Raw genomic sequence first — 26336 nt, 5'->3', positions numbered from 1 at the left:
CCAACTGAAACTCATCCAATAAATGCGGACAAGACCGTGATCTAGGTACCTCAGTGGATCCAACTGTCCTAACATTAGAGTCGAGGTCCCTACGGATGCATGCGATTTTATTTTGGAAGTGCCCCGCAAACTCGTTGCAGCGGGCTTCGGATGACTCTATGACATCCTGAGGGCCAGAATGTAAAAGCCCACGTACTATCTTAAAAAGCTCCGCTGGGCGGCATAGAGATGATCTAATAGTGGCAGCAAAATAATCCAGTAGCAATCTATCTCTTCTTACACCAGCCAACTCCATAAACCCAGGGAAATAAATTAACCTAATCTGAGGTCTAAAAACAGATAGTGTAGGGGACAACCAAATCTCTGTTGTGCATTGTCGCATTACAAGCTAGGGATGTCCCAAGAACTGCAACCAAGGCTTTTTCCACAGATACTAAGACATGGGATGGCAGGTTAATAGAAAAGGGGAACCTTCAGATACTTGAGCCCTAAGCTATGTAGAGCTAGGAGGACCACAGATTAGTCACCCTGTCTTAAAGGAAGGCCTCTTTGGGAACAGAATGGAAGCCCATCAGTGCCTTACTTGAAGTGGACAAACAGTAAAACCCTGTGCCACAGCCATTGCTCCTCTGTACATGCCTGTCAGCTTTGGATTGGCCCTCGTGGGCCAGCTGGTGGTGCTCAGGAGGTCAGACCTGGCCCTGGGAGTCCCAGTTGCCAATCCATTTTAGAATATCTAAAAGGCAAGAACTGCGTGAACTTATCCCATGTATTGACTGCTGCTGCCTCTTGGCACTCACACTCACTGTGTAGCAGCTAAATAGCCTGTGAATGTAGTGTGAATGCACACTCAGAGCAGATAATTGCAAAACATCTTGCTCCCAATATGTAAAATTATTAAAAAGGCATCTACAGCAGGGTTGCCAGAACTAGCTACCTGGCAAGATGTGGATTGCTGTTGCTGTTTTTAAACTCTCAATTGTGTGGTCTTGGATTACTACTGCACGGCTGTTGTATAAGTCTGTTGAGGCGTGAGCTGACAATTCTCACTTTGAAGCCATTTAAAAAGTTCCCCCCTTAGGCTGTGACTGAACAACATTGCAATAATTCAGCAAGCAGGTTTCCGATTCTAGATGGAGGTGCTGGCATAGTGTGAGGGCTGCATATATCTTCCCTATTATTTTGAGTAACAATGGAGCCCTGTGTGTGCACAGCTCATACTTCTAAGTGATCCCAACCAGTGGGACAACTGGAACTCTTTGTTGCCCCCAACATGCAGTGTGGGCTGCTATTGGTATTCACCTCATGCTTGCTTACAGAGGAATCCTCAGTGGCTCACACTTTTTTTAAACTCATGAACCTGAATTCTACATAAATGAAGGAAATCTAAAACCACAATAGTGCACCCTTAGGACTCCTCTTGGAAAACTGATGCCTAAGGGAGCAAGGACCTGGCTTTTTCTAATTTTGAATGGAGATATTTATTCTTTGGATGAGGAGATGCTCAAACCCCATCCCATCTGCTCACTGCAGTGGTACGGATCCCCAATAGGGACACATCCTATGTGGTTGTTGATCTTGTGTGTTTTGCTTCACTCTCCAGAGCCAGCTTGCAGTAGGTGTAGGAAGAACAACTTGGTTCTTAATGCACGATAAGGAGATGATACGTACAGGGCCAGCCCTACCATTAAGCAGAGTGGGGCAGCTGCCTTAAGCAGCAGATGCTGAGGGGTGAGGAGTATGTGGCCTGCCCTGTGCCCTCAGGTGCAGTGCAGAGCACTGTCCCATTGAAGGAAGAGTCAATGGCCAAACTTGTCAGTTTCTGTATACAGTATGGGGAAAATGCCATCTTGCCCCTTCCCTCAGGCAGCAAAATGTCTTTGGCTTGCCATAGATACCAATTCTCCTGTTCTTCTTGCATCTGTTATGAATCCACAGACTGAAAACTTGTTTCAACACTAAAGCCTGTGCCAAATTAAGTCCTGGGAAAACATGATGTGAATCTGTGATATAGTTATATGTGACACACGCAACCACAAACTCTCTCACACACACCAGTTCTTGTTTAAAGGTGAAAGATAGATTGGCCGGTAAAGCAGTTGCCATAGCAACAGCAAGGGTACGGCAAACACTTTTGTTGGCTGACGGAGGCTATGCAGTCACATCTTTGCTTTTGCTTCTCGTTTATCACTTGCTGATAAAAATGAAATAATGTAATTAAATGTTTGCTTTAAATCATTCCCTGCCTCCCGCTCTCTCCCCACCCTTATTCCTTACCTCCCTTAGCGGTGTTCCCAGTTTACATATAGTTGCTGTTTCATTTTTAACTGCCCAAAAGGAATATATAGTGTTTATAGTTTGGGGGTGGTTTTCCACAAACCAGAGCAAATGTTTTGCAAGCATTTAAAACAGCAGTGACAGTTAAGCAACCAGCAGGTGGCAGCAACATGGTTGATTTACTTTTAATGCACAGTTTTCACATGTAAAACATTTTGCGGGGGGAGGGGGAGGAATGTTTCCACCCAATAATTGATATCACTCACCTTCCTGTGTTCACACACGAGTCAATTTACCTCTTAGGCAATTCATTTTTCTCTTAACTTTTACCATAATTATGCAAGCTGAATGTAGAAAATACCAGATTTGGGTTTCGCTGTCTCTCAACCCTTCATTTTGTCTTGATCTCTACAAAATTGCTAAGTTGCACATTATAGCAGTGGCTTTTAAATTGTGTTCTGGCAAATGCCACTTGTTTGGAATCTTCCTAGCAGTCTTAAGAACATGATGAGTCCAGCTGCTGGATCAGGCCAAAGGGTGTCCATCTAACCCAGCATCCTGTTCTCACAGTGGCCAGCCAGATGCCCCACAGGGAAGCCTACAGGCAGGACTGGAGTGCAACAGCCCTTTCCCCTTTGTGTTTCTCAGCAACTGGAGAAAAGACAAGTACAATGGCAGAATAACTGCCTTGAAAGAGAGGTTGTCCACCATCACTGTTTTTTTACTGCAGTGTGCAGAGGATGCCAGAGAGTGTTGGGTGTCCTCATGGTCATATTCTCAGTTCAACCAGGACAATGGCATGACCCAACTGGCCTGGCCTGGGTCCTTCATGACCTAAAGATGTAACATCATAGAACATCTCCCAGAATACTCCACATATGCTGGAGCTCTGGGTAGGAGGCTGGCTGTCTGTCAGCTAAGACTCGGATGGTTGTGAGAAGATGGTTTTTATGTTTTATTTTTATTAGGAAGATTTATATCCTATCTTTATGTTCTAAAGAAACACTTTCAGATGCTTTTCAGATTTTGTACTTCAAGGAACAACTTCCACATCAACGGCTCTTCTCTTTGTCCCAAGTGTCTCAGGAGACTGTCAGGAATCTACAAAACATGCATTCCTCTCAATTGCTTTATTACACAGTAAAGGAGCTCAAGTTATTTATAGCTGGATCCTTAAGGTGACATTATTTGGGGAGGGGATGTCAATGTCTTAGTCTTGGAATCCTTGTACAGACATATGGAACAAAGTTCATTACTTGATTGGGGGAAGGGCTAAGAGAAGAAGAGTGTGCTTGTCTTAAAATACATTGTTCTCAAAACCTAAAAGGAAAATGCTAAGCCAGGACCAAATAGCTTAAATAGGTCCATTTTCATGTCCAATTTAAAGTACAGGTTAAAACGTTTAAAGCCCTACATGGCTTGGGACCAGGTTACCTGGAAGACTGCCTTCTCCCATATATAGTTACCCAAACCTTAAGGTCATATTTGGAGGCCCTGCCCTAAGTGCTCATGTCAAATGAAAGGTGGGTGATGAAGAACAGAAGAACAAGACTGGTGGTTTGAAGCAGACAGAAAAAGAACAAAGAACGCTTCAGGTAATAGCTGTCTCCCTGAAAATCTTATGGGAGTGCAGTGAACTTGGGGGTACCTATTGGGGTGTTTAATGCTGAAACTCCGCCTATGCTTAACCTTTATTTTTGTAAACAAACACAAATTTTACAACCCACCACCAAGCCTCCAGTGACTTTATACCAAAGAAAACCAAAAACAGCTAAGTGCTGGAGACCTTTAAACTCCTCGCACCTCCGGGAACAGTACATAATAGTATATTTTGAGGAAGCAGTGATAAGACAGAGTGCTACAGCAGAAGTGGGTATGGTCCATTGGTGGAGCACCTAGTGCCTGAGAATCTTGCAATGGGCGCTGAATTGGATTGACCTTGCTCTAATCCAGCAAGGTGCTACATACGTTCTTTAAAAGCACCTTCTCAGACTCACCTGACACAGATCATGCACTCTTCACCTGTAAAAGTTCAGTTAAAAACACACTGGTGGACCACAGGGATTTTAGTAACAAGTCTGAAGTCAGCCCATCCCTAAGCTATTAATTTAGTTTTCCAAATATATGCAATAAACATGTGATGTTTAATTTAAAAACCAAGAAGAGGTGGATCATCCTGACCATTCTAACTGTGAAGCCCTTATACTTCACATCAGTACAAGTAATGATTTTATTATAGAGTCTGTCCTCCTCTCTGGAAATTTGATTGCACAATACAATACACTTTCTGGCTCAAAGACCACTATGTCTGAGCAGGCTTCCTCAACTTGGTAATCTTCATCAGCCCCAGCCACTATGGCAAATGGTCAGGGATGATGGGAGTTATAATGCAAATCATCTGGCACCTGGTTGGCCACTGTGAAAACAGGATGCTGGACTAGATGGGCCACTGGCCTGATCCAGCAGGCTCTTCTTATGTTCTTATGTTCTTATCTGAAGAGTGCCAAGTTGGGAAAGGCTGGTCTGGACAACAGCCTCAAAAATGGCAGGCGTTGGTTGTCCCTCTACAATGCAAGCTGGCTTCCCAACTGCCCAGGTTTAGAAAGCTGTAAGCTCTTCTGTCCTCTGAATGCCAGTTGCTGGGAATTGCACGTGAGCAAGCGCTGTTACACTCAGGCCCTGCTTGTGGGCTTCCCATTGGGGCATCTGGCTGGCCACTGTGAGAACAGGATGCTGGATTAGATGGGCCATTGGCCTGATTCAGCAGCCAGGCATTATGTTTTTAAGATCAGCTTGAAAGATCCTGGTAGAATTTCAGAAATCATGTATGTGTGTGCACTTGGTAGGATAGCCAGTGTTCAGAGAGTGACAGACACATTTGCTCTTATGTGTTGCCTTGCACCTACAGTCCATAGAGCTGCACCTTCCAGTTAGAGTTTCCATACTTGGATGCAGCAAACCAACAATCTGCCTCTGGAAGAATAAGAAAAGACCTCAATAGAACAAACTTCTTTTATTGCACTTGGGAGTTCTTAGTTCTTTCTCATAAAACAATGAGATCTTGCAGTGTAAAGGACAAGAGGCATAACAAGAAGAAACAGAACTAACAAAACCCACATTTTAACCCATCAATTTATTTATTTTTTAAAGAAGCAGGCAATGTGTCTCGAAGGGGCTAGCTCTCCTCTCATTTCCAGCGACGAGGGGAAGAGTCGGCTCTTGCCACTTTTCTGGAGCTCAGTTGCCTTCTCAAGGAGGAGAATTTGTCCCCAAGGACTTTCCGCAGCCCTGTAGTGTCACTGGGAAAAGGCAGATCTTTCCGGGTGTTAGGCAGCTGTCCTGTGAACATTTCCCAGCGTGCCAGGGCATCCACAGCCGTGTCCACTTGCAGGATCTCATCCTCGGAGACATCCTTTTCGAGAGCGGCGATACACATCTTGAGCCATAGACTGTATTCCTTAATTATGTCCAAGGGCTTGGGGACATTGCCCAGTTGTTCCTGACTGGGAGCATCAGCCAGAGAACAAGACGGTTCATCAAGGTCAATATCCTGCAGAGTGGAAACCGCTTGGCTGCAAGTGTCCGGGGTCAAGGGCTCCGAGAGGGACGTTACTGCCTCAGAGTCATTCTCGCAACTCATCCCAGAGTCTGTGCTGTATGGCAAAATGTCTTCCGATACAGACTGGTCTGCTGATTCTTGACTGGGCCAGGTAGACAAAATTGTTTGCATCCAGGCATAGAGTTTCTGCACCAAAGAACAAAAACAAGACAAAAACAGGGCGGCCGTTTCTGTTGCCTGTTGTACACATGTAATGAGGGAACATGGGAAGCTGCCTTATTCTGACTCAGGCCATTGGTCCACATTGCCTAGCAGCACCTCTCCTGGGTTTCAGGCAGAAGTCCCTACCTGGAGATGCCCAAGACTGAACCTGGGACCTTCTGCATGCAAGGCAGATGCACTACCGCTGAGCTACGGCCTGCCCCCTTGCCTGTGTATGTCCTGCACATGCACTGAATTTTGTACTGACTGCAGAATTCAGCACTGTTAATGATCCTGGCCTCCTTTTAAAGAAAAAAAAGTTTCTAACCCTTTGGATAAGTCTGAAAGTACATGAAGAATCTCTGGGTTGTATTCAACTAAGTCCTATTCAGAGTAGATCCACTGAAATTAATTATCCTAAGTTCGTCCTGTCTGTTAACTTCAGTACTCTGGATAGCACTGAATACCACCCTCAGAAGCCAGAGTAGGAGGTCCAGCAGTCACAGGATGGGGTTTCAGTGCCATATATAAGCCCTTCCTTAATCATGAGCTACCAGAAGCAGAATAAATTTTGCCAGGGATGGCCAACCTGGTGCCTTCTAGATATTGTTGGGCTTCAGCTCCCTTCAGCCCCAGCCAGCATGGCCACTGGTCAGGAATGGTGGGAGTTGTAGTCCAGTCGCATCTGGAGAACACCAGATTGGCTTATGTAAACAAAATTTGTACATGCCAAGCAATTCACTGGGAGTCTTACTGAGGTCTATTTTAGCTTCAGAGACTTCACCAGGCAGCGCACCAAATAACACTATCTACCCAATATACAGGCTAGAAACATGTCATCTGAAAACAAAACATGAGTCCTCAGGAATTCTGCATCCAGGCTTTCATTGCAGTTGCAGGATAAATACAGGCATGGTGATGAATGAATTCAAGAGGATTTCATCTGTGACTGTAAGGTGAGCTGAGTGACTTTGGCAGGGGAGACTGTCTGCATGATTACTGACTGTTTGCAGTGTGTAGGCTTCATATCTGCTATACTGTCACATCCCACTTAGTAAATCGAAGGCCCAGATGACCACAGTCTAACTTGGAAGTCCCCCTCCAACCTAAGCCAGCTCAAAGTAAGGCCAGGAATGTTAGGCCAGGAATTCTCACACAAGGAACCAAATCCACAACTTGGCCACGGACCCATGGCTCCTTAGTCCTCTCTAAGTTCAGGGTGCAGGGTGGAGGCCACATAACAGAGCACAGCTTCAAGGCAGGGACTTGCCTCTTTAAAGAGCTACTATTGGCTACAAGGCAGGGCTTGGGCACTCAGCAGGACTAATTTGCTATGTAAATATTTGGTTCAACTTAAGACTAAAGCCTTTGCCAACCTAGTGCTCTCCAGATGTTTTGGACTACAACTTCTGTCAGCCTCAACCAGCACAGGCTGAGGCTGACGGGAGTTGTAGTCCAAAACATCTGGAGTGCAACCAAGTTGGCAAAGGCTGGACTAAACCATCAACCGTCTTCCCCAATGGTGCTGATGGATCCTGCAAAGCCCATCCATATCTGGAATCAGCACCTGCTCCATGCTGCTAACGGCTAGTCATCTTGTGACCTTATTTTGTGCCTTAGAGGTGCACAGACTGGCCAGAACAGGCCTTGTATTAGGAGATTCACAGATAACATATACAGGCTAATCAACAGTTATGATCAGGAGGAAACTTTTTGCCCGTTCAGAATTTCTGTGTTTCCCATGTGGCATGTGATTTGACTCACTTGAGCTGCCTGGAGGCTTTTGCTCTGCAGACAACTTTTCCGCTCTTTGCTTCCGACACCCTCTGCTGTGGAGGATAAGCTGAGCAGCATGGAGCTGGTGACTACATGATCCTGCCTTGCAGAAAGGCGGGAATGGCCAATGTTGTTCTCTGACTCTCTTACCCTGTAGCGCTCAATGAGTTTGAAGCCCACAACATGCTGTAGCTTCCGAAGGCATATCGGGCAGGGCTCCAGCGGCCGTAGCAGAACTTCATCCAAACTCAGAGCGCCCTGCATGATACACTGAAGCCAACGGCAATTTCCCAAGCCAATCAGGTGGCAGATCTCATGGCACGTGACCTTTCATTTGAAAAACCAAGAGTAAAGAAAGCTGAACTTTCACTGTCTCATTTATTATGTATGGTTGTTATGTTATGGTGTTTGGACCAACTCTTTATGTAAACTGCTTTGAGCACAGATATTTGTGGGAAATGTGGTATATAATAAATTGACTATTTCCCTATTCTGCCTTGAGATAATTCTCCTCCCACTTCCCCCACTTACTCTTGTGTTGGGTACCCCACCCCAAGCCTTTGTTTTTCCAGTTTTCGCCATATAGCAACTAAGAGCCCATGTATAGTCTAGCCATCTCCCTGACATTCTACCTTTCCACATGTAAAAAGGGTTCAAACAAGTGGTATCCTTACCTGTAGTCTACCAGAAAAGGCTATGGCCTCCCCAAACTGACAATGCCAGGCATTGAAAGAGACCTATCTGGTTGTACATAAGAGCTGCAGCAGTTAAAACAACAAAGAGAGGCCTGGTTGCACATATAATACAGTATTTGGAAGGTAAGTGCGTGATGTGCTTTATGCATATGTGGAACATGCAGTCCTGGCAATAAGCCCTTAACAGCACTGTAACGTGAGGAAATTATTTGCAACTGCATTTTCTTGTACATTTTAGCTGGAATCAGGGAGTTGCCCACATGTAATGCAAGCCAGAGCTTTTGCAGGCAAATAATAGTGGAGTTCATTTCAAACAGATCTGTCCCCATATGTTCTGTCTGACTACGGACTATAAACTACAAAGTCATTCTGTTTCTTCTAAGCAAAAAGGCCATTAACACATCTTATAACTAACTTCTGCAAATAATTAAGATTGACTTGGTGCCATGCAAATTCGGCAGCAAACTGCTAGGGATGACTGCATCAGGATCGAGCTATATCTACTTTTAAACAACAACTAGGCGACATACATGTAAACAGTTAAAACACAATGTGATAAAATACATTAATACAATATATAAACAATACAGCAGCAACAACAATATTAGTGCAGGGTAAGAGGCATTTCAGTCACAACGGTTAACCCTCCCCGGAAATCCCAAAGGCCTGTTGAAAGAGCCAGGTCTTTAAGGCTTTACGAAATACATTTAGGGAAGTGGCGTGCCATAGATCTTGTGGGAGGGAGTTCCAAAGGGTGAGGGCCGCCACTGAGAATGCCCTCTCTCTAGTTCCCGCCAATCTAGCTGTTTTTGTCAGCGGGATTGAGAGAAGGCCTGTGTGGCTGATCTTGTCGGGCGGCATAATTGGTGGCGTTGAAGGCGCTCCTTTAGATAAACTGGGCCGAGACCGTATAGGGATTTAAAGGTTAATACCAACACCTTGAATTGGGCCCGGAAGACAACTGGAAGCCAGTGTAGATCGAACAACACTGGTGTGATGTGATCCCGGCAGCGACTGTTCGTAAGTAGTCGAGCTGCCGCGTTTTGTATAAGTTGTAGTTTCCGGACCATTTTCAAGGGTAACCCCACGTAGAGCGCATTACAGTAATCCAATCGAGAGGTGACCAGGGCGTGTACTACCAGTGGGAGCTGATGAACAGGAAGGTAGGGTTGCAGCCTTTGTATGAGGTGTAGTTGATACCAGGCTGCCCAGCTCACTGCCGAAATCTGAGCCTCCATGGACAGCCTGGAATCAAGCACAACCCCAAGGCTGCGGACCTGGTCCTTCAGGGGTAGACTCACCCCACTGAACTTCAGGTCAACATCTCCCAACCTTCTCTTGTCCCCCACGAGTAGCACCTCGGTCTTATCGGGGTTCAACTTCAGCTTGTTCCTTCCTATCCATCCACTCACGGATTCCAGGCACTTGGACAAGGTCTCCACAGCCAACTCTGGTGAAGATTTAAACGAGAGATAGAGCTGAGTGTCATCCGCATATTGGTGACACTGCAGCCCAAATCTCCTAATGATTGTCCCCAGCAGCTTCATATAAATGTTAAATAGCATGGGAGAGAGGATAGAGCCCTGTGGCACACCACAATTGAGAGGCCAAGGGTCTGAAACCTCCTCCCCCAATGCTACCTGTTGGTACCTATCTCAGAGAAAGGAACGGAACCACTGTAATACAGTGCCTCCAATTCCCGATTCCTCCAGGCGATGTAAAAGGATACTGTGGTCGACAGTATCAAAAGCCGCTGAGAGATCGAGGAGGACAAGAAAGGTGAATTCTCCCCTATCTAATGCCCTCCTCATATCATCTACCAGAGCGACCAAGATAGGCAACACATAAATTAAATTTTATTATTATTATTATTAACTAACCTTCTTGTTCAGTTTTAACTTGTGTATAGTTTCTTGTTTGCTGAATGCATTTGTTCCATCTTTTCACCTCACCTTTCAAAACCCTAACCCCGCCCTTGCTTTTCATGAACTTGTGTATTCAAATAAGCAACCTACTTCGGTTCCATTGGTTCCTTTTCACTTGGCCTTTGGGTCTTTGACAGAGTGTAAACAGTCGGATTTAGGAAATAGTCCATTTGGACCATTTCCTTCCTGCTGTTGGCGTTGATGAATTTGATGTGTTGGCGTTAGCTTTGTGTACATTATTTTATATCTTTTCAGATCTGCTCTGGATTCGTTATGAAGAACAGTATATAAACGAAATAATAAATAAGAATTTCCTTGTTTACTTTGTGTATCTCGCCAATGGACTCTAACCCAGGAAAGGGTACACCACAGGAGCCCTTAGACCAGAAGCAGTTAGCAGGACTGCTCACCTGACCTCTCATTACCACAGTTGCTCAAATGACCGGGAAGGGTAAGATCGCAGGGAGGTCCAGGGCAGTGCAAATGCAGCAGCAGGAACAGCAAATCAGCTCTGCTAGCACATTTGCCCCACACTAACTTCATCCCTAACCGGTATCTCACATTGATGGCAGGTCAGGAAAGCAGCCCCGCTGTGCCAACTGCTACTGCCTTAGTTTTGGATTCAGCTTTGTGTTATTTAATAGTTTGCCTGGTAGCCACAGGTGACCAGGAATTTCAGGTAGGTAAGTTGCAGGTGAAGGACAGATCACTCCAGGCCTCCTCCACCAGTCCACTTGGTTTCCACGCTAGCTGCACGAGGAGGAAACTCTCTTCCTTGATAGAAGCCCAAGAAAAATGTATTATCCTCCTAAAGGGCTAGTGCCTGTATTTCCATGCTTGCCACTGAGCTTCCCCTCTTTTCCCAGCCAGCATGGAAACACAGGCCTCTATCCTCTTTTTTCTAAAACAACAACTCTAGGCTACTGAGTTTTGTGGGCTTATATACAGGGTGCCAAAAGATTCTAGAAATGTAGCTCCCATGTTAAGGATCAATTACAGCTTTGGAACACTGGAAGCCACTTTCTTCGAGGCCAAACTATTTGTCCATCAAGTCCAGTATTGTCCTCTATGATTAGCAGTGGTTCTCTGGGCTCTCAGGCAGCAGCCTTTCCTAGCACCTGCTACCAGATCCTTTTTATTGGAAATGTCAAGGATGGAACCTGGGATCTTTTGCACACAGAGCAGATGCTCTACCACTGAGGTGGACTTTATGCATCTCACCTTGCAACACTGGAGCATCTCCAGCATGTTGAACAGCAATGTCTGGTTTCTGGCTTGCTTCATAACTTCATCATGCACCTCTTGTCTCCATGGAGATGGGCTTAAAGTGGTACAGCCCACCTGGGGGAAGTCACTAGAAAACCTGGCAAAGCTGCACACGCCCACTTCTGTGGAAAGGGGAAACGAGAGATGAGAGAGGTCAGCCTCATTTCCTCAGACGCCCAGTCACAGGAAAACCACCCTTACACATCAGGGTACAGAGATATCGGAGTCATCTCTTTTATAAGGAAGTCTGTGGAAATGTATCACTTCTGCCTGTTTCCAGCCATATTATACCTTCTAAAAATTAATCATTGCATAAGAGAGATGGAGCTGAACATGACTGTGGCTTGGATTCATTACGCACATAGCAAACAAATATTATGGCACTGTAGAATAATCAAGTACCAATTTGTAGGAGGTTGTTGTAGTAGTGTGTGTGTGCATTAAATGTGTACTTAGGAGCCACAAGGACACAGTAGTATATCTTACTGGATTTTTAAACATATATGTATTTTTTAAATTTATAAAAGACTGACAAGAGGAAAAATAAAAATTCATAATTATTCAGTTGTTAATACAACATAAACTATTGTACACAACATTCATATTTAAATCAATGCATTATAGCAGGGGTGGGGAACCTCCAAGCCTCAAGCCAGTCCTGGCCAGCCAGGGAGTCCAATTTGGCCCATAAGCCATTTCCCCTAAATCATGCCCACCTGTCAATCAGCTGATGCCACTCCAATGGGCAGGTGACATCAGCTAATGGGCAGGCAGAGTTCAATTTTGCATTGGTTACACCTGCCAGTTCCCCATAGGGAACCAGCGTGCGCAGCCAGTGCAGCAGGATTTAACACAACCACCACAATCAACTAATGAGCAGAGAGTTCAGTCCTACTGGGTGCTGCTTTATCAAAGTATTCCCTGCAGGGAATCCTGGCAAAATAGCACCCCTTGCAGAAAGCAGGACTGAACTCTGACCATCAGTGGACCACTCGCCTATGTCACCTGACATCATTATGACATCAGTTAATTTAAGGTGGGTGGACCCCGGGGATGGAGGCAAATAAAGATATGGCCCACTAGGCCAAAAAGATTATTCCCCTCCAATGCATTACAGCCTAGTTTTATACTAAAAATAAACAATATTATATATTGTTTATACAGCACCATCTAGGTATGTGGCACTTAGCACAAGCAAAGAAGATACTCCTCTGCTCCATTACCTAGTCTACCCCGATATTTATTTATTTATTTATTATTTTACAATACCAATTTCAGCTGCACAGGTGGCTTAGAATATAGAATTCAAAGTTACTAAATTACAATAAAATAAATTTTAAAACATAATTGTGAAAGCAGTAAGCCTTTAACAGTGCTGCATAAAAGCATTAATAGAGCGTAAACAAATGAAATTACAATTAATTTGGTAGGCTTCTGGTTTTTTGGCTCTGTTTTTTTAAACCCTTTTGGAGCAAACTGGCCAATGTCCATTTGGTTAGTTTACTAGCATAAGTACTATTCTATATTTAAGGGGCGGGGGGGAGAGAATGGAGGCTGTTCAACTAATTACCACCCAATAAGCCTCATTGACATCCCTCCCACATTAAATGCTTGGCATCAATAATGAAACTGGAACAGCAAGTTATAGAAAACAGTATAATAGCAGAAGAACTGGCAGGATGTCAGGAGGAGAGGACCACAATCAAACATTGTTTTGCTCTTAATTGCACCATTCAAAAATATACCGGAAATATACTGAATATACCGAAATATACCGGAAGAGGGGGCACATTTGCCTGCTGCCTATGTGCATCTGGCTTCAGTCTGTTGCTACACTCCCTGCTCCAAGGAGTTTATAATCTAAAGCCAGGGAAGTTAACCTGTGGCCCTCCAGATGTTGTTGCGCTACAACTCCCAACAGAGTGAACAGAGGGAGGGGAAAGGCAAGGGCAACAGGTGATGGACATGAGCAAATGGTGGAGGATTTTGTAACAGTTTATAATGAAGACTGGGGGAGATTAAGGAGGGCTTAGTGGAAAAGGTTTGTTTGGGTGTGGGGTATAAGAACAAAGGTAACTGCCTTATACCAAGTCAAGACTGTTGATTGGTCCATCTGGCTCAGTACTGTCGACACTGACTGGCAGCAGTTCTCTAGGGTTTTAGCCAGGAGTCTCTCCCAGCCCTACCTGAAGATACCAGGGATTGAATCTGAGACCCTTTGCATGCAAAACAGATGCAGCACCACTGAGCTATGGCACTTACCTGTAGAGAGGGAGGTGGCATTACATACTGTAGATGTTCTGTGAGGGACACCGCAGGGACAGAAGGCAATGAGAATTGGTGGAATTGTTCTGAGCCTGCCTGAGTGGGAAAGGGACATAGCTCAGTGGCACAGCATCTGCCTTGTGTGCAGAAGGTCCCAGGTTCAATCCCTGGCATGTCCAGGTACGGCTGGGAGAGAATCTTGCCTGAAACCCTGCAGAGCCACTGCCAGTCAGTGTAGACAATACTGAGCTAGATGGACCATTGGTCTGACTCAGTATAAGGCAGATTTCTATGTTGAGTGTCAATATAAGCATCTGGGCCCTGCTTTCTGGCCTGCCAGCAAGAGCTGTTAGACTGGTGAGTACCAGGACAGAGCTTTTTTAGTGATGGCTCCACGCCTTAAGAACTCCCTCCCCAGAGTTCATACAGCCTCATCACTGGTAGTTTTTAAGAGAACTCTGAAAACGTTTTTCCCCCAGGCTACATTTGGCGAATGTGCTGGTGTGTGACATTTCTTCTAGCTGCTTTTAAATTCATGGTTGAAATTGTAAATTGCTGTCACCTATGGCTTGTGCTCATGATGCTTCTGTGCATTGCAATTTTTTTTTGTAAACGGCCTTGTGAGGGCAATGTACCCAAAAAGGTGGGTTAGAAATCCTTTTTACTAAATTTATTGATTATAACAAGAAGTATGTAGCTTAAAGCTTTAAGATGTCAGCTGTTCTTTTTAGAACACCTGGCTCCCGGGAATACCAAGTCCTGATCAGGGTGCCACATTCTTCCACAGCAAAATTACGCTGTTGAACATAGGAAACTGGTTTTATACCAGGTCAGGCTATTGGTCCATCCTGCTCTGCCCCGTCTCCTCTGGCAGTGGCTTTCCCGTGTTTCCGGCAGAAAAGGGTCACATGTTCTCTGATCTTTTCAAGTGGCAGATACAGATATTGAATCTGGACCTTCTTGCATGAAAAGCATGTCCTGGGTTCCCTCTCATCTCTCACCAGACGAGCATTTGTAAGTTAAGGAGCATTTTGCAGCACCATGGAACACAGAGCATCAGTGAAGCTGACATTTGGGGCAGAGGGACGTGCTCTGAGGCAGGGCTAGGCAGAAGGCAGATCTCTGGCTGATCCAAAGTGGAGCAGTAAGGATTTCTGAGCCCCAGCCATTCAACAAGGGCAACAACAGGATGGCTCTTCTCCACTAAATTATATTGCTGAAGTGGAGAAAGCTGGAAGGGGTGCTATAACCAGGAGCGGATTTTTGTGTGGAAAGACCTTGAGCTCAGTTCAGTTCTGGTGGTCAAAATAAATTCCTGAGCTGAGAATTCTTTAATTCTAAAGATATTTCTTTTGTGCAGCAGACTAATAAAATAACAGAATAGAAAAAAACAAAACAAAATAGCTCCCACAAGTCTAAAGCCCACCCGTTTTGAAGTATGGAGCATCGGACAACTCTTAATGTACTAGGTGAAGAGCTAGTTTTCATCCTAGTAGCTCCATTCTCAAGACCAGGCTTCAAACCATTTTTCTTTTTAATGTTAGTAACTTGCACCAGCCCCTCTTGAAAGGACTACAGCAGGTGTAGGGAACCTGTAGCCCTACAGATGTTGTTGGATGGGGCTGAAGGGAGTTTCTGAAGGTTCACAGTCTCCCCATCCCTGGACCTGCAGGATTTAAAGCTAACCTTGGCCTGGCAAGAACTTGCTGAAGGTGAAGCTCCATGTTTCGCATGGGTAGAGGTCGGCAAGGGTGAGGCCCAAGACACAGAGGGCATCCATTGGCTTGTTGTTCTTCAGAAAGGTCAGGATACCATCTGCAGGAAACAAATGCAAAAAAACACACAAAAAAACCAACCCAGAAACAAAACACAACCCATTGAAGCCCACTTGTTAATCTTTCCGTTCTCTTGGTAGAACATTTAGAAACATATTCCGTGTCTCTCAACAGCAGTATGGCTTCCCCTGTTTTTCATATTGCAAACAAAAGGCCAGTTTATACAGGTGGCAGACCCTTTGAGTGCAATGGGGAGCTCTTTCATGGAGGGTGCAATCTGTACGAAAACATGCACATTCTTAGCAAGGCAGAAACCTCCCAGCAATAGGTGCCATAGGTCTGCCCCTCACTGGCCACTATTCTCCCCCACTTCTTTTACTCTCAAACCCTTTTTCTTTTATTATCTTTAATACTGAACTATGTCCATGTCCATATTGCCTATTCACCATGGGCATCTTCCTCATTTCTTCATTGTTACACCTGGCAATTTTACAGTTATTTTGAATTTACCTTTCTCAAATTTTAATGCAAATTTGTTAAAGAAAAAAGAAAAGGGGGGGAATGAAAAAATAAATGCACAGAAAACAACCATCAGCTCATTAATAGTACAATAATCATCAATATAGCCATCTTGGTTTACACATACAGATCAATATATGCCATCCAAATGTCCAAATAGGTATCCAGTCAAAGTTGGTGTTTAATAAGAAGTACATTCAAATGTAGCAAGGGTGTTAAGGTCTTTGGACCATTGTGTAATAGATGGTGAGTATTTATCCTTCTAGGCTCAAAGTAAAAATCTCTTAGCAACCATAAGGGTTCATAAAGTCTATTTTTGGTGTCCCGCCATTAATCCACATACCACAGGAATATAATTTAAAAGAACATAAACATCCGCAAATATCAAGGATTTTGCCAATACAAAGTTAATAAGGGCAATAACTTCAGACCAAGAAAGAAAATATCACTGGACATCATATGCTTCGGCGAGGCATTTCCAGCATTATACCTCCAGCATCTATCTGAATTAGACAACCCCTTCCTATAAAGACATTTTGGAATATTTCTGTATTGGAATAGCTGTTAAGATGGTTTTATTGTTTGTTGTTTGCTGCCCTGGCTCCTTTGTGAGGAAGGGTGGTATGTAATAATAATTCTCTATAACATTCTTCCCTAAGTTCCTAAATTTCTACTTTACAGGGTTTCAATAAACATTTGTAAACAATGGTCCTGGGTTTGGCTTTCTGTGAAGATCCAATTATTCCTTCCAGCAATTCAGGGGATGCTGAAGCACTCAAAGCAGACAATGCATAGACACCAACAGGTGCGTAATTGAAAATATTGCCATTCAGCACTCACTGGTAGATGGTCTCCAAACTGCAATATAGGAAACTGCAAAAATTCTCCATCTATACTTGTCATCTGATCTAATCAATCAATCCCACAATCAACCCATTTCTTCCACACAAAAGGTTGCCTCTCTATCGTCAAATAACCCCACAAAATTAATTTGACATAAGCACATGGATCAAATTGTAACTTATGAGACAATATATGCCACAACTCTCTAGTTACTGAAACTGAAGGTGATACAGGGCCTTTCCTTTTCACATACCTAGACCCCAACGCCACCCATCCAAAAAGGAGCATTGAGTAAGCTATTTCTAAAATTAAGAGATTTGCCAATCATTTGTCTATGTTGAAAGATATGCCTTATAGTATAGACTAATGTCTGGAAAATTAGACCCTCTTTCAAGAATAGGCAACTGCATTCTTTTAAGGGATAAATGAGGTGGAGAATTTCCCCAAATAAACTTCCAAAATAGCACACAATACCATGTAGCACATATATTATTCATGGCAGAATATTCAGTTTAAGTGTTAGCCTTACCCCAAATACTAAGTTTGAATAGTACCCATGTTTCCAAATCACTGGAGTTTTCCGGTATCAACTTGTTTAAATCTATTTTATTCATTTGAGAAATTTCTGTAGCAGCCAAAATCCCTAAATATATTATGACCTCTGGGTACTAACGAAATCACCAGTTGGTGATTTACACTTGCCCACTGGCATTTGTTCAGATTTTGACCAATTAATCATATACTCTGAAATTCAACCAAACTTATTAATTAATCTGATTAATTCCGATATGGACATTTTAGAGTTACTAATAAATAGTAGCAAGTCATCTGCATACAAAGCTGATTTACATTCCACTTGCTTATGCCAAAAACCACAAATCTCCTTATTCTGTCTAATTGCGCATGACAAGGGTTCCAAACATAGATCAGATATCGATGGAGAAAAGGGGCAGCTTTGTCTTGTACCTCTCTCTAAATCACCTCATCTCATAGCTGCATAGCAAGAGGAACATGATCTGAAATAGTAGTGGTGTTAATCTGACATGCTGTAACAGACTATAGTATGTTGTAATACTGAATTTTCAGAAAGTGCTGTGGGCACCAATCACAAAATAGGTGTGGGGGCGTGGCATAACACAAAATGATGGCCGTGGAGGCATGGCATAACGCAAAATTAAAGAGTACAGTCACTGCTGCTTCCCATCTCCCTGACCTAGTCAACCTCAGGCTCACCATGGGAAGTCACCCATGTGCTGCCAGTCTTGCTTTTGGAGATCACACAATATTGGTTTCATGCACAAACACACACTGTTGCTGCTTAATAACAACAGAGGGCATGGTAGCACTGTTTGGGTATCTTTAGGGCACCACACCAGAAGAAGATATAGAAATGATGACTTACTTGATAATGGCAGGCAGAAAGATAATATGTCAGAAATGAAAGAACACCATCATGCTTTCTATAGACACTTAGCTAAAATCTGGGATGTGGCATGCATGATTAAATGAAGAAATGTAACCTAAGTAAGAGAGGGTAGACAATGAGAGAATATATTTATAGAAAAATAGAGTCTGTTTATTTCATATTGGAATAACAAGTTGCAATATTCAGCAAATATATATTTTTATTGGGAGAAATTTAAGAGCTAAGGATGGAGAACACAGAAGAATGCATGAGCTGGGGAAGGATTATTGTTGAGTTATTCTCTCTTGGGAATGTAGAGTTACTGAACTCCAGTTAATGTAATTGAGGACGATTGGTGATGTGATAGATGATATGATTATTATTGTATTTATGTATTGATGATGCAATTATTTATTAGATATCAAAACTATAAGTAATACTTTAGCAACTGCATAGAATTGTTTTGTATTATATTGTATTGAAAATTTGTAAAAAAAATTAAAATTACATTAAAAACAACATTCCCCAAGACCAGAAAAAGTATACAAGGTGGCCCCACCACCCTCACACACTTCCTACACACAAACAGACCACTGACACATGTGCATTTCGCTCACTCAAACATACACTTTGCATCTCTCTCTCTCTGTGTCCAAGTGCATGTCTCCCTGTCTCACAGACGACACATACACACAGACCACATATTCATAGCTACCTCCCCTCATCTCTCTCAGACCACACATACATACATACGCTTTCCTTCCCTCCCTCTCTCACACACAGAGACCACACGTACATCTCCCCCTCTCTCTCCTTCAAGTGCATCTCACCTCCTTTTTCACACGTGAGGATCTACAGGAATTTTTCCAGGCTGAGGGTGGGGAGGCAAAGTAAAAGCTAGCTAATTTCTGAAAGGGTGGAGCAGGCTAATTTCTCACCAAAAATGAGAAGAATGGTCTCTATAGATTTTGCTTCATAACTAAAAATATTAGAAACTTTTTTAAAAAATGAAAACTGGGAATCTGGGTATTATGGGAGCAGCAAAGATGGCTTTCAAGGTGCCATGCCACCTATGGGCACCAGGCTGGCGAGCCTGGTCTAAAACATTTGGAGGGCACCAGGTTGGCAAAGGCTGTCGAAACAGATTAGATTTCCACATGCTGGAAGATTCTGATCTCAACCAATCATACTTTCTGGGATAGTACATTCACACGAAGGACAGTCCCACACTGTCCCTTCCCCTAAGCATCTCAATTGGCTCTACAGACAGTCTTTATCCTAGGACAGCGAGGGGGCAGGTATGGAGCCCTTCAGTAGGGATATTTTAATAGTGTGGGGTTTGATATACTGTAGTATTTGAGGCTTCAAACTTAATAACCCGTTTAATCAGTAGATAAATCAACTAACACTCTAGTTGATTAATTGTAGGAAGCTGACAGAAAAACACACACTAAAGACAGAGTTTCCGTCTAACAGAGTGGCTGCTTTTGTTTAGTAAATTCTTACTTTAAAAGGCAGCTTTATTTTGTAATATGCAAACGTATTTAACTTTAATCAACTGGGTAAAAGGCAAATGATTCATCTATGTTCTCTAACCAGTTGCTATTCCAATCATACTTTGGGAATTTATTTTTAAGCCTTGGTTCAATTATATTGTCACCTTTCCTGAGCTCCTGGGATAGGACAGGATGAATATATCAATAGAGCACATCCATAAGGCATCACTCTAATCAAGGATCCATTACGTACACACCCAGTTTGGGTCAACAGCTTTTTCCCTGAAAACAAAAGCATGAAAACATGGGAGGTGGAGAGTGGAAGGAATGTCCCAAAAGGAAAATGTGATAGCAATTGTTCATCTGGTTGGTTGTTGTTGTAGCTGCTGACCGTACAATGCTCTTCCATGGAAATAGGATTTCCGCCCCCTGCCTTGATCCTTTCCTCCCTGTTGTGTGGCAAGAGGGGAATGCTGCCTAAATCAGGGATGGGGAACCTGTAACTATCATAGTCAGAGGCAGTATGCTTCTGAAAACCAGTTGCCAGAAGCCGCAGGAGGGGAGAGTGCTCTTGCACTCAAGTCCTGCTTCCCACGGGCACCTGGTTGGCCACTGTGAGAACAGGATGCTGGACTAGAAGGACCTCTGGCCTGATCCAGAAGGCTTTTCTTATGTTCTTAGCTTTCCAGAGGTTATTGGACTCCCAACTCCTGCTGGCCACAGCCAGCATGGCCAATGGTCAGGTGCCCCATCCCTGGCCTAAAAGAGTTGAGGGGCCCAACAATGAACTAAAGGAAGAGTTGTGGTTGGGCGTGGCTCACAACCTCCCTTCTCGCATGCCTCTCTTTGGAAGGGCTACATAAATTCTGTATGAATTGTTGGCAGAGCTTGGAAAAGTTACTTTTTTGAACTACAACTCCCATCAGCCCAATCCAGTGGCCATGCTGGCTGGGGCTGATGGGAGTTGTAGTTTTAAAAAGTAACTTTTCCAAGCTCTGAATTGGCATTGTGCTACTTAAACAGTATATACTTTACTCTGTATGCAATTGTTTGTTTCATGTTCCTGTTTAACAAAACATTTTTAAAAATTAAAAAAAAAGGAAGAGATGGTTCCCTGGAGGTTGAACTGAAGCGCCAGGTAACTCTCCTTGCCGTTCCCAACTTGGTCTCCTTTCAGCTTACCTGTATGGATTTGCACTCTGTCCGAATCCTGGTTGTGGCGATAACAGCAATGGATGGAGGAGACAGGGACAGAAGGAAGGCACTTGACCTGGAGGCCCAAAAAGAAAGACTCGACACAGCTGCGGAGGGAATCCAGCAGTGAGATCCCAGCAGGGCCTTCAGTCAGATCTAAGAGCAGAAGCATGAAGTTACTTTGGGGCTTGTTCTCACACGGTGAGAAGAAGAATACGAAGAAGAAAAAGGGGATACTACACCCCACAGTAATGCAAGAAAAGAGGGGGGAAATCCCATTAGCACAAACCTCCCATTTTATTATACGTATGAAAGCAGTAATAGCCTTCCTCAGAGAAGAACATAACAAGCAGAGGGAGCCGTCTGTATCTCAAACATTGTTTTATTGCTAGTGGAAAACGGCTACTGTTTGCCTACTGTGAAAAAGCCAATATCTTCAGTCTGTGGGAACAAATACACCCCAATATATCCAGGCTCTTCAACTACATCCAAAAAATGAGGAAACAGATGGAGGGGAACTGGACAGGGCCAATTGTAACAGCAGAAATTATGTTGTCTCTTTGGGACTACGTGGTGGGGCCTAAAATCCCAGTGTGGTCTCTGAACTTGTATCCTAATGCCAGGTGAAGATTCAACTATATGTCACCCCCAAGTTTCTGAAGGAGCTGCAACGAGACAAGTCGGACCAGCAGTTGTGTCATGTGCTGGTGTGGTCAGAGCCACCAACGTGGGCATGGTGTTGCTGCGGTGGACAACCTCTTTAGCAACCTAAGAAGCTGCCTTCTACTGGGTCAGACCATTGGTCCATTAGCTCAGTACTGACTGGCATCAGCTCCGCAGGGATTCAGGCTCGGGTCGGTCCCAGCCATGCCTAGAGATGGTGCAGACTGAGACCTTCCACATGCAAAGCAGGCGCTCTACCGCTAAGCTATGGAACTAATCCCTCTTTCCCTTTCTCCCTTACATACCCTCCACACACCCCTCCATCCCACAACTTGTCTCCTTGTCTCCTTTGTTAGATGGTGCAAAAGACCTGGTAGGTGCATTACCTATGGGTTGCAGGTATATGTGCTTGCAGTAGGCTCTTTGCTTCCTCCTCAGCAGGGAGTAGTAGAATGTTTCAAAGTCCTCAGGGGCTTCAGGATGGCTGAGAAGCCAGTCAAAAGCTGTCCTGATGAACAAGCTGCAGAAAAGTGTCCTGTGGGGGTTGTATGCTTCTGAGAGGAAGAGCTTCTCGGCGCTGGAGAAAGCCTTGGCATAGAGCTTCTGCAGGACGGGGTTTGTAGAGATCAGAGCATCTTTCAGTGCTCGGGGCCCAAAGCTGAACTCTTGAGCATGTCTGCACTGCAACATCACTGGAAACAGGTCCCGGTCCAGTGGTGCTGCCTTCTACACAGAAAGGACACAGTAGTCAAACCCAAGATTAACCTCAAACCTGTTTTCAAAAGGCCCAGGAGTAATTTACACCTATATAAAAAAATGTAATTATTTCCCCATCCCTGGGAGCACTCATTCCCAGTCTTCTACTGCAGAATGGTCTTAACCAGTACTGTCCTTGCACATGATATTCCACTGGACTTCCTTCCAGTAATATAATGCATTGCTTACAGCCACCTTCACGTCAGGCATCCCTAAGTTACCCTATATGCAACTTTCAACCATCTATTCATGAATGATTCCCTTTGTAAGTCAGCTACTATCAAGCAACTCCCCAAGAGGGATGAGCACCCATGAATTATTCTGCCTGAAAATTCAACTCCATCCCTCTCACTCTCTGCTTTGCTCCTTCTCAGATAAGCCACATTCTGGGATCATAACAGCAGACACTAGCAATATAATAAAATATATAGCACAACTGTGCAGCAGAACAAGGATGACTGTGGGATGCCAAAAGGTGTTTGCATGCTGCTACTACTTTGGGGGAGAAAGGCAATGCTTTAAACCAGGAGTGGGCCAGAAGGTAGACTGGGATCTCCTGGTAAATCTCCAGGTGATTTGCTCTAGGTCAGCAAGGGTTTCTGGCTCTCAGCAACAACACATAGCCTCCCTCCCTCCCTAAATTAGGAAATCAAGAAAGCTTGTACAGAAACAGAAAGGATCTGTGGGTGAGTTCTGGTACAAAAAACAAATTCCTAGTAGGTTGAACAATCACTCACAGGCACCTTTTCCCTCAATTCTCTGTCTTCTTTCTTGAGCCATTATTTTGCATCTGGTTCCAGATGGTGGGCCTCAGGATTCTGGCAAAAAATAAAGTAGACCCGACAAGCCCAAAGTCTGCCCACCCCCTGCTTTAAACATCCTGGAAAACCTTCTAAATGTTTTTATTTTTATGTATCTACTTGACAGTCACTTTGTGGGGTTTTTTTAAACTAGCCAATCAAGTGCTACTATTTCTGACCAAGTGCCCATCTGGGATGCTAGAAAATTAGGACACAGTTTTGCTCTTGTGTTGACTATGTCTTACTAAAAATTCCTTTTACGTATGTTGTGAGTGCTATTAAATTGTTCAAGGTACGTTTCTAACTGGACAGAGATCACTGCAAATATACTCAATTCTCAATGGAGGTACAACACCTTTGGATCCAACTTTCTAAAGAGACCCTCTGGGCCAGCCTTTGCCAACCCAGTGTCCTCCAGATACTTCAAACTATAGCTTGAGGGGAAAAGGTTAAACACCAGCTTGTTGCCCTGTTGTGCTAGCTTTCTACTTACAGTGTGATTTGGATTCTTAAAATTATTTTTACACAACAAAAATATGATCCTCCATCTACAGCGTGAAGTTGTGCTGTCCTTCAATCAGGTTATGGACTCTGTCTCACTTTGGAAGGAGGGGAGCAACTGCATGAAAATAAAATGCTCCTTCACTCTGCACAATATTCTACCACTGGCAGGAAGGACATCAAAGGAACCCCCCTGAGGCGCTATTCACCTTCTTACAGGAGCACCTTTCAGAATCCCAGACTGAGCGCAGGCCTCCTGGAAAAGTGTTTTTACATGGGATCACTCCTGAAGAGGCCGCCTTTGCAAAGGCTGAAAGCCGCTGGGGCATGATTTTCAACAAAAAAGCAATTGGTCAAGACCAGAATGGCACCGGATAGTCTACACACCCCACCTCTACCCCTTAACAACTCCCATCCCAACATTTTAAATACACTTTAATTATTCTTCTGCGTGCCACTTTTTGGGGGGAGGTAGGGTGTGTTACCAGCCCCAGAGCAGTATTTTTTAAAAAGAAGTATCATAACCTAACAGCCCCATGTCCCTGAGCAAGGTTGTCTGCTTCCGAAGCGTCCATTCATCCCGCCTACGACTGAAGGGGAATTCACACGACCGCGACGGCACCGGAGAGCTGGGGCGGCTCTCGCCTTGCAGAAGAGCAAGGCAGCTGGGCGGCTCCTGCAGCGCTGCCCTCCGCGAGCCGCTCTCGTCCGGATCGCCCTCCCTCCCTCGCCCCCAGGGCGTCGATCCCGTTAGGAAGCAGATGCGCCCCCAAAGCGGCCCGCGCTCGCTCTTTCCGTTTCGGCCGGGAATTCTCCACGCGGGAAGCCCGCCCCTCCCGCTCTCCCGGCCGCGGGCGCGCCTGACTCCGGAACGCGTCTCCCTGGGCTCATTCTCACGTGCGTTCGCGCCGCCGCATCTCTCCACCCGAGCACCTTGCAAGCCCCGCGCCGTTTGGCCTTCCCTTCCGACGACAGACGAAAGGCAGCGGGAGCCCTTCGCCCCAAGGCACCGAATTCTCCCCGGCCAGGCTGGCGTTCAGCAGCCGACGCCGAAGGGAAACGGGGACCAGATCCCCGCGTCAATCCCCGACGGAGGTGATGGAGGCATTTCCCCGAGACGGGGCTTTTGAGCCTGGGTCTGGTTGGCCGAGCAAACTCCTTTGGGGAGAGCGGGAGTGACTCGGCTCGCCTGCCCTTTCTCCGGGGGGGGGGCACCACAAAACTCCTCCCGCTCGCGCCGGATCGGGCTCTCCTCTGCAGAAACCTCTTTGCAAAGGCGCATTTACCCAGTTCCCGTCGCAACGAGGTCCTGCCCCCCCCCCGATACCCTTTTGCAAATCTGCTGGCGATGAAGCGGCGGGCGGCGCAGCGGGTGGCCCCGGCTTTGGGCTGGCTCGGCCCGCGGCTCTTACCTCTCTCCCTCCCTCCCTCGCTCGCTCTCTCCAAACGCAGCGGGGATCTCCCTGCCCGCTGAAAGAGCGAGGCTGCCTTGCTTCCGAAGCCGTGACGCGGCGGCTGGGCCGGAGGGGCGGGAGAGATCAGAGGAGGAGGCGGGGGTCTGAAGAGGAGGGGGAGGGGGGAAGCCGGGGACGGGGGAGCTCCGAGGAGATGAACACAAACCGCAAGAGGGTCCCCCGCCCCTCGCCCCTTCTGCAGTTTTGCTGCCCATCTTCCTGGCCATTCCCCAGAAAAGGAGATAAGGGCTCGTCCCTCCAGCCTGTTCGTGGCTGCAGCCTGGAAGAAACTTGGACACAATTTATTCCATTTCTAACCCGCTTTTCCTGCAAGAGCGTACAAGGTTAGGAGCGCAGTATCCTTGCAGCCAGCCTTGGAGGGAGGCGACGCTGTAACCTGCTGGCCCAGTGAGCTTCGCGGCTGAAGGTGGGATCTGAACCTGGCCTGCCTCGCTTCTAATGCAATAAGAGAACATCATGGAAAAACCAGTAAGGACACAACAGGACAAAGTGACCCACTTAAAACGCCCCAGGAAAACGGGAGTGTTTGTTTGTAAAAATATTTATACACTGCTATTTTGTTAGAAACATCAAAGCTGTTAACATGTTTTTATAAACCACCACCACAGAATAAAAACATTAAAAATACAATAAAAACAAAGGTCAATTGTTGTGAAAAAAGCATGCCTGCATGCTTTTAATTGTCTGCATAAGCCTGGTGGAACAGAAAGGTTTTCAGCAGGCGCTCAAAAGTTAAAACAGAAGGCGCCTGCTGAATCTCTCTTGGCAGGGCATTCCGGAGAACTCAACCCATGACACTGAAGGCTGGATTTCATGTCAATGTTAAATGAGGCTTGCCAACTCAGGGGACAACCAAAGCCGCTCCTGCAGATGATCTCAGCGATCAAGCTGGGATATAAGCGTTCAGGTGGTCCTTAAGATATCTTGAACCCAAGTTTTCAGGAC

The 26336-nt window shown here is 45.0% G+C and overlaps 1 protein-coding gene and 1 non-coding gene across 4 annotated transcripts; one reads left to right on the top strand and one right to left on the bottom strand.

The window, feature by feature from the left end:
• Positions 1–5301: 5301 nt before the first annotated feature.
• On the bottom strand, positions 5302–25375 carry AMZ1 (archaelysin family metallopeptidase 1). Of its 3 annotated transcripts, none has more exons than XM_061599976.1 (7): positions 25329–25375; positions 22246–22585; positions 21185–21352; positions 15651–15779; positions 11655–11821; positions 7964–8140; positions 5302–6022 (listed from the first exon to the last, which is right to left on the bottom strand). In XM_061599976.1, exons 2-7 carry the CDS (start codon positions 22547–22549, stop codon positions 5465–5467), a joined length of 1503 nt encoding a protein of 500 aa, XP_061455960.1. In that variant the 5' UTR covers positions 22550–22585; positions 25329–25375; the 3' UTR covers positions 5302–5464. The 3 variants fall into 3 exon arrangements, with proteins under 3 accessions (XP_061455960.1, XP_061455959.1, XP_061455961.1); XM_061599975.1 differs by lacking the exon at positions 25329–25375 and adding an exon at positions 23353–25167; XM_061599977.1 differs by lacking the exons at positions 7964–8140; positions 25329–25375 and adding an exon at positions 23353–25167.
• TRNAT-UGU (transfer RNA threonine (anticodon UGU)) lies at positions 14074–14143 on the top strand. Its single transcript has one exon. It is a non-coding gene; the product is annotated as a tRNA-Thr (tRNA).
• Positions 25376–26336: the final 961 nt, after the last annotated feature.

Source organism: Rhineura floridana, chromosome 17 (genome assembly GCF_030035675.1).
Source record: "Rhineura floridana isolate rRhiFlo1 chromosome 17, rRhiFlo1.hap2, whole genome shotgun sequence".
Lineage (NCBI taxonomy): Eukaryota > Metazoa > Chordata > Lepidosauria > Squamata > Rhineuridae > Rhineura > Rhineura floridana.
The sequence above is the reverse complement of the archived record's forward strand: the minus strand, read 5'-3'. Positions and strand labels throughout refer to the sequence as shown.

Coding starts and splice junctions, on each gene's coding strand:
- AMZ1 (XM_061599976.1), bottom strand. CDS start 22,549: ATGTTGCAGTGCAGACATGCTCAAGAGTTCAGCTTTGGGCCCCGAGCA. Junction 21,353..22,245: donor CATATACCTGCAACCCATAG/GTAATGCACCTA, acceptor TTCTGCTCTTAG/ATCTGACTGAAGGCCCTGCT. Junction 15,780..21,184: donor CAGAGTGCAAATCCATACAG/GTAAGCTGAAAG, acceptor TGTTTCCTGCAG/ATGGTATCCTGACCTTTCTG.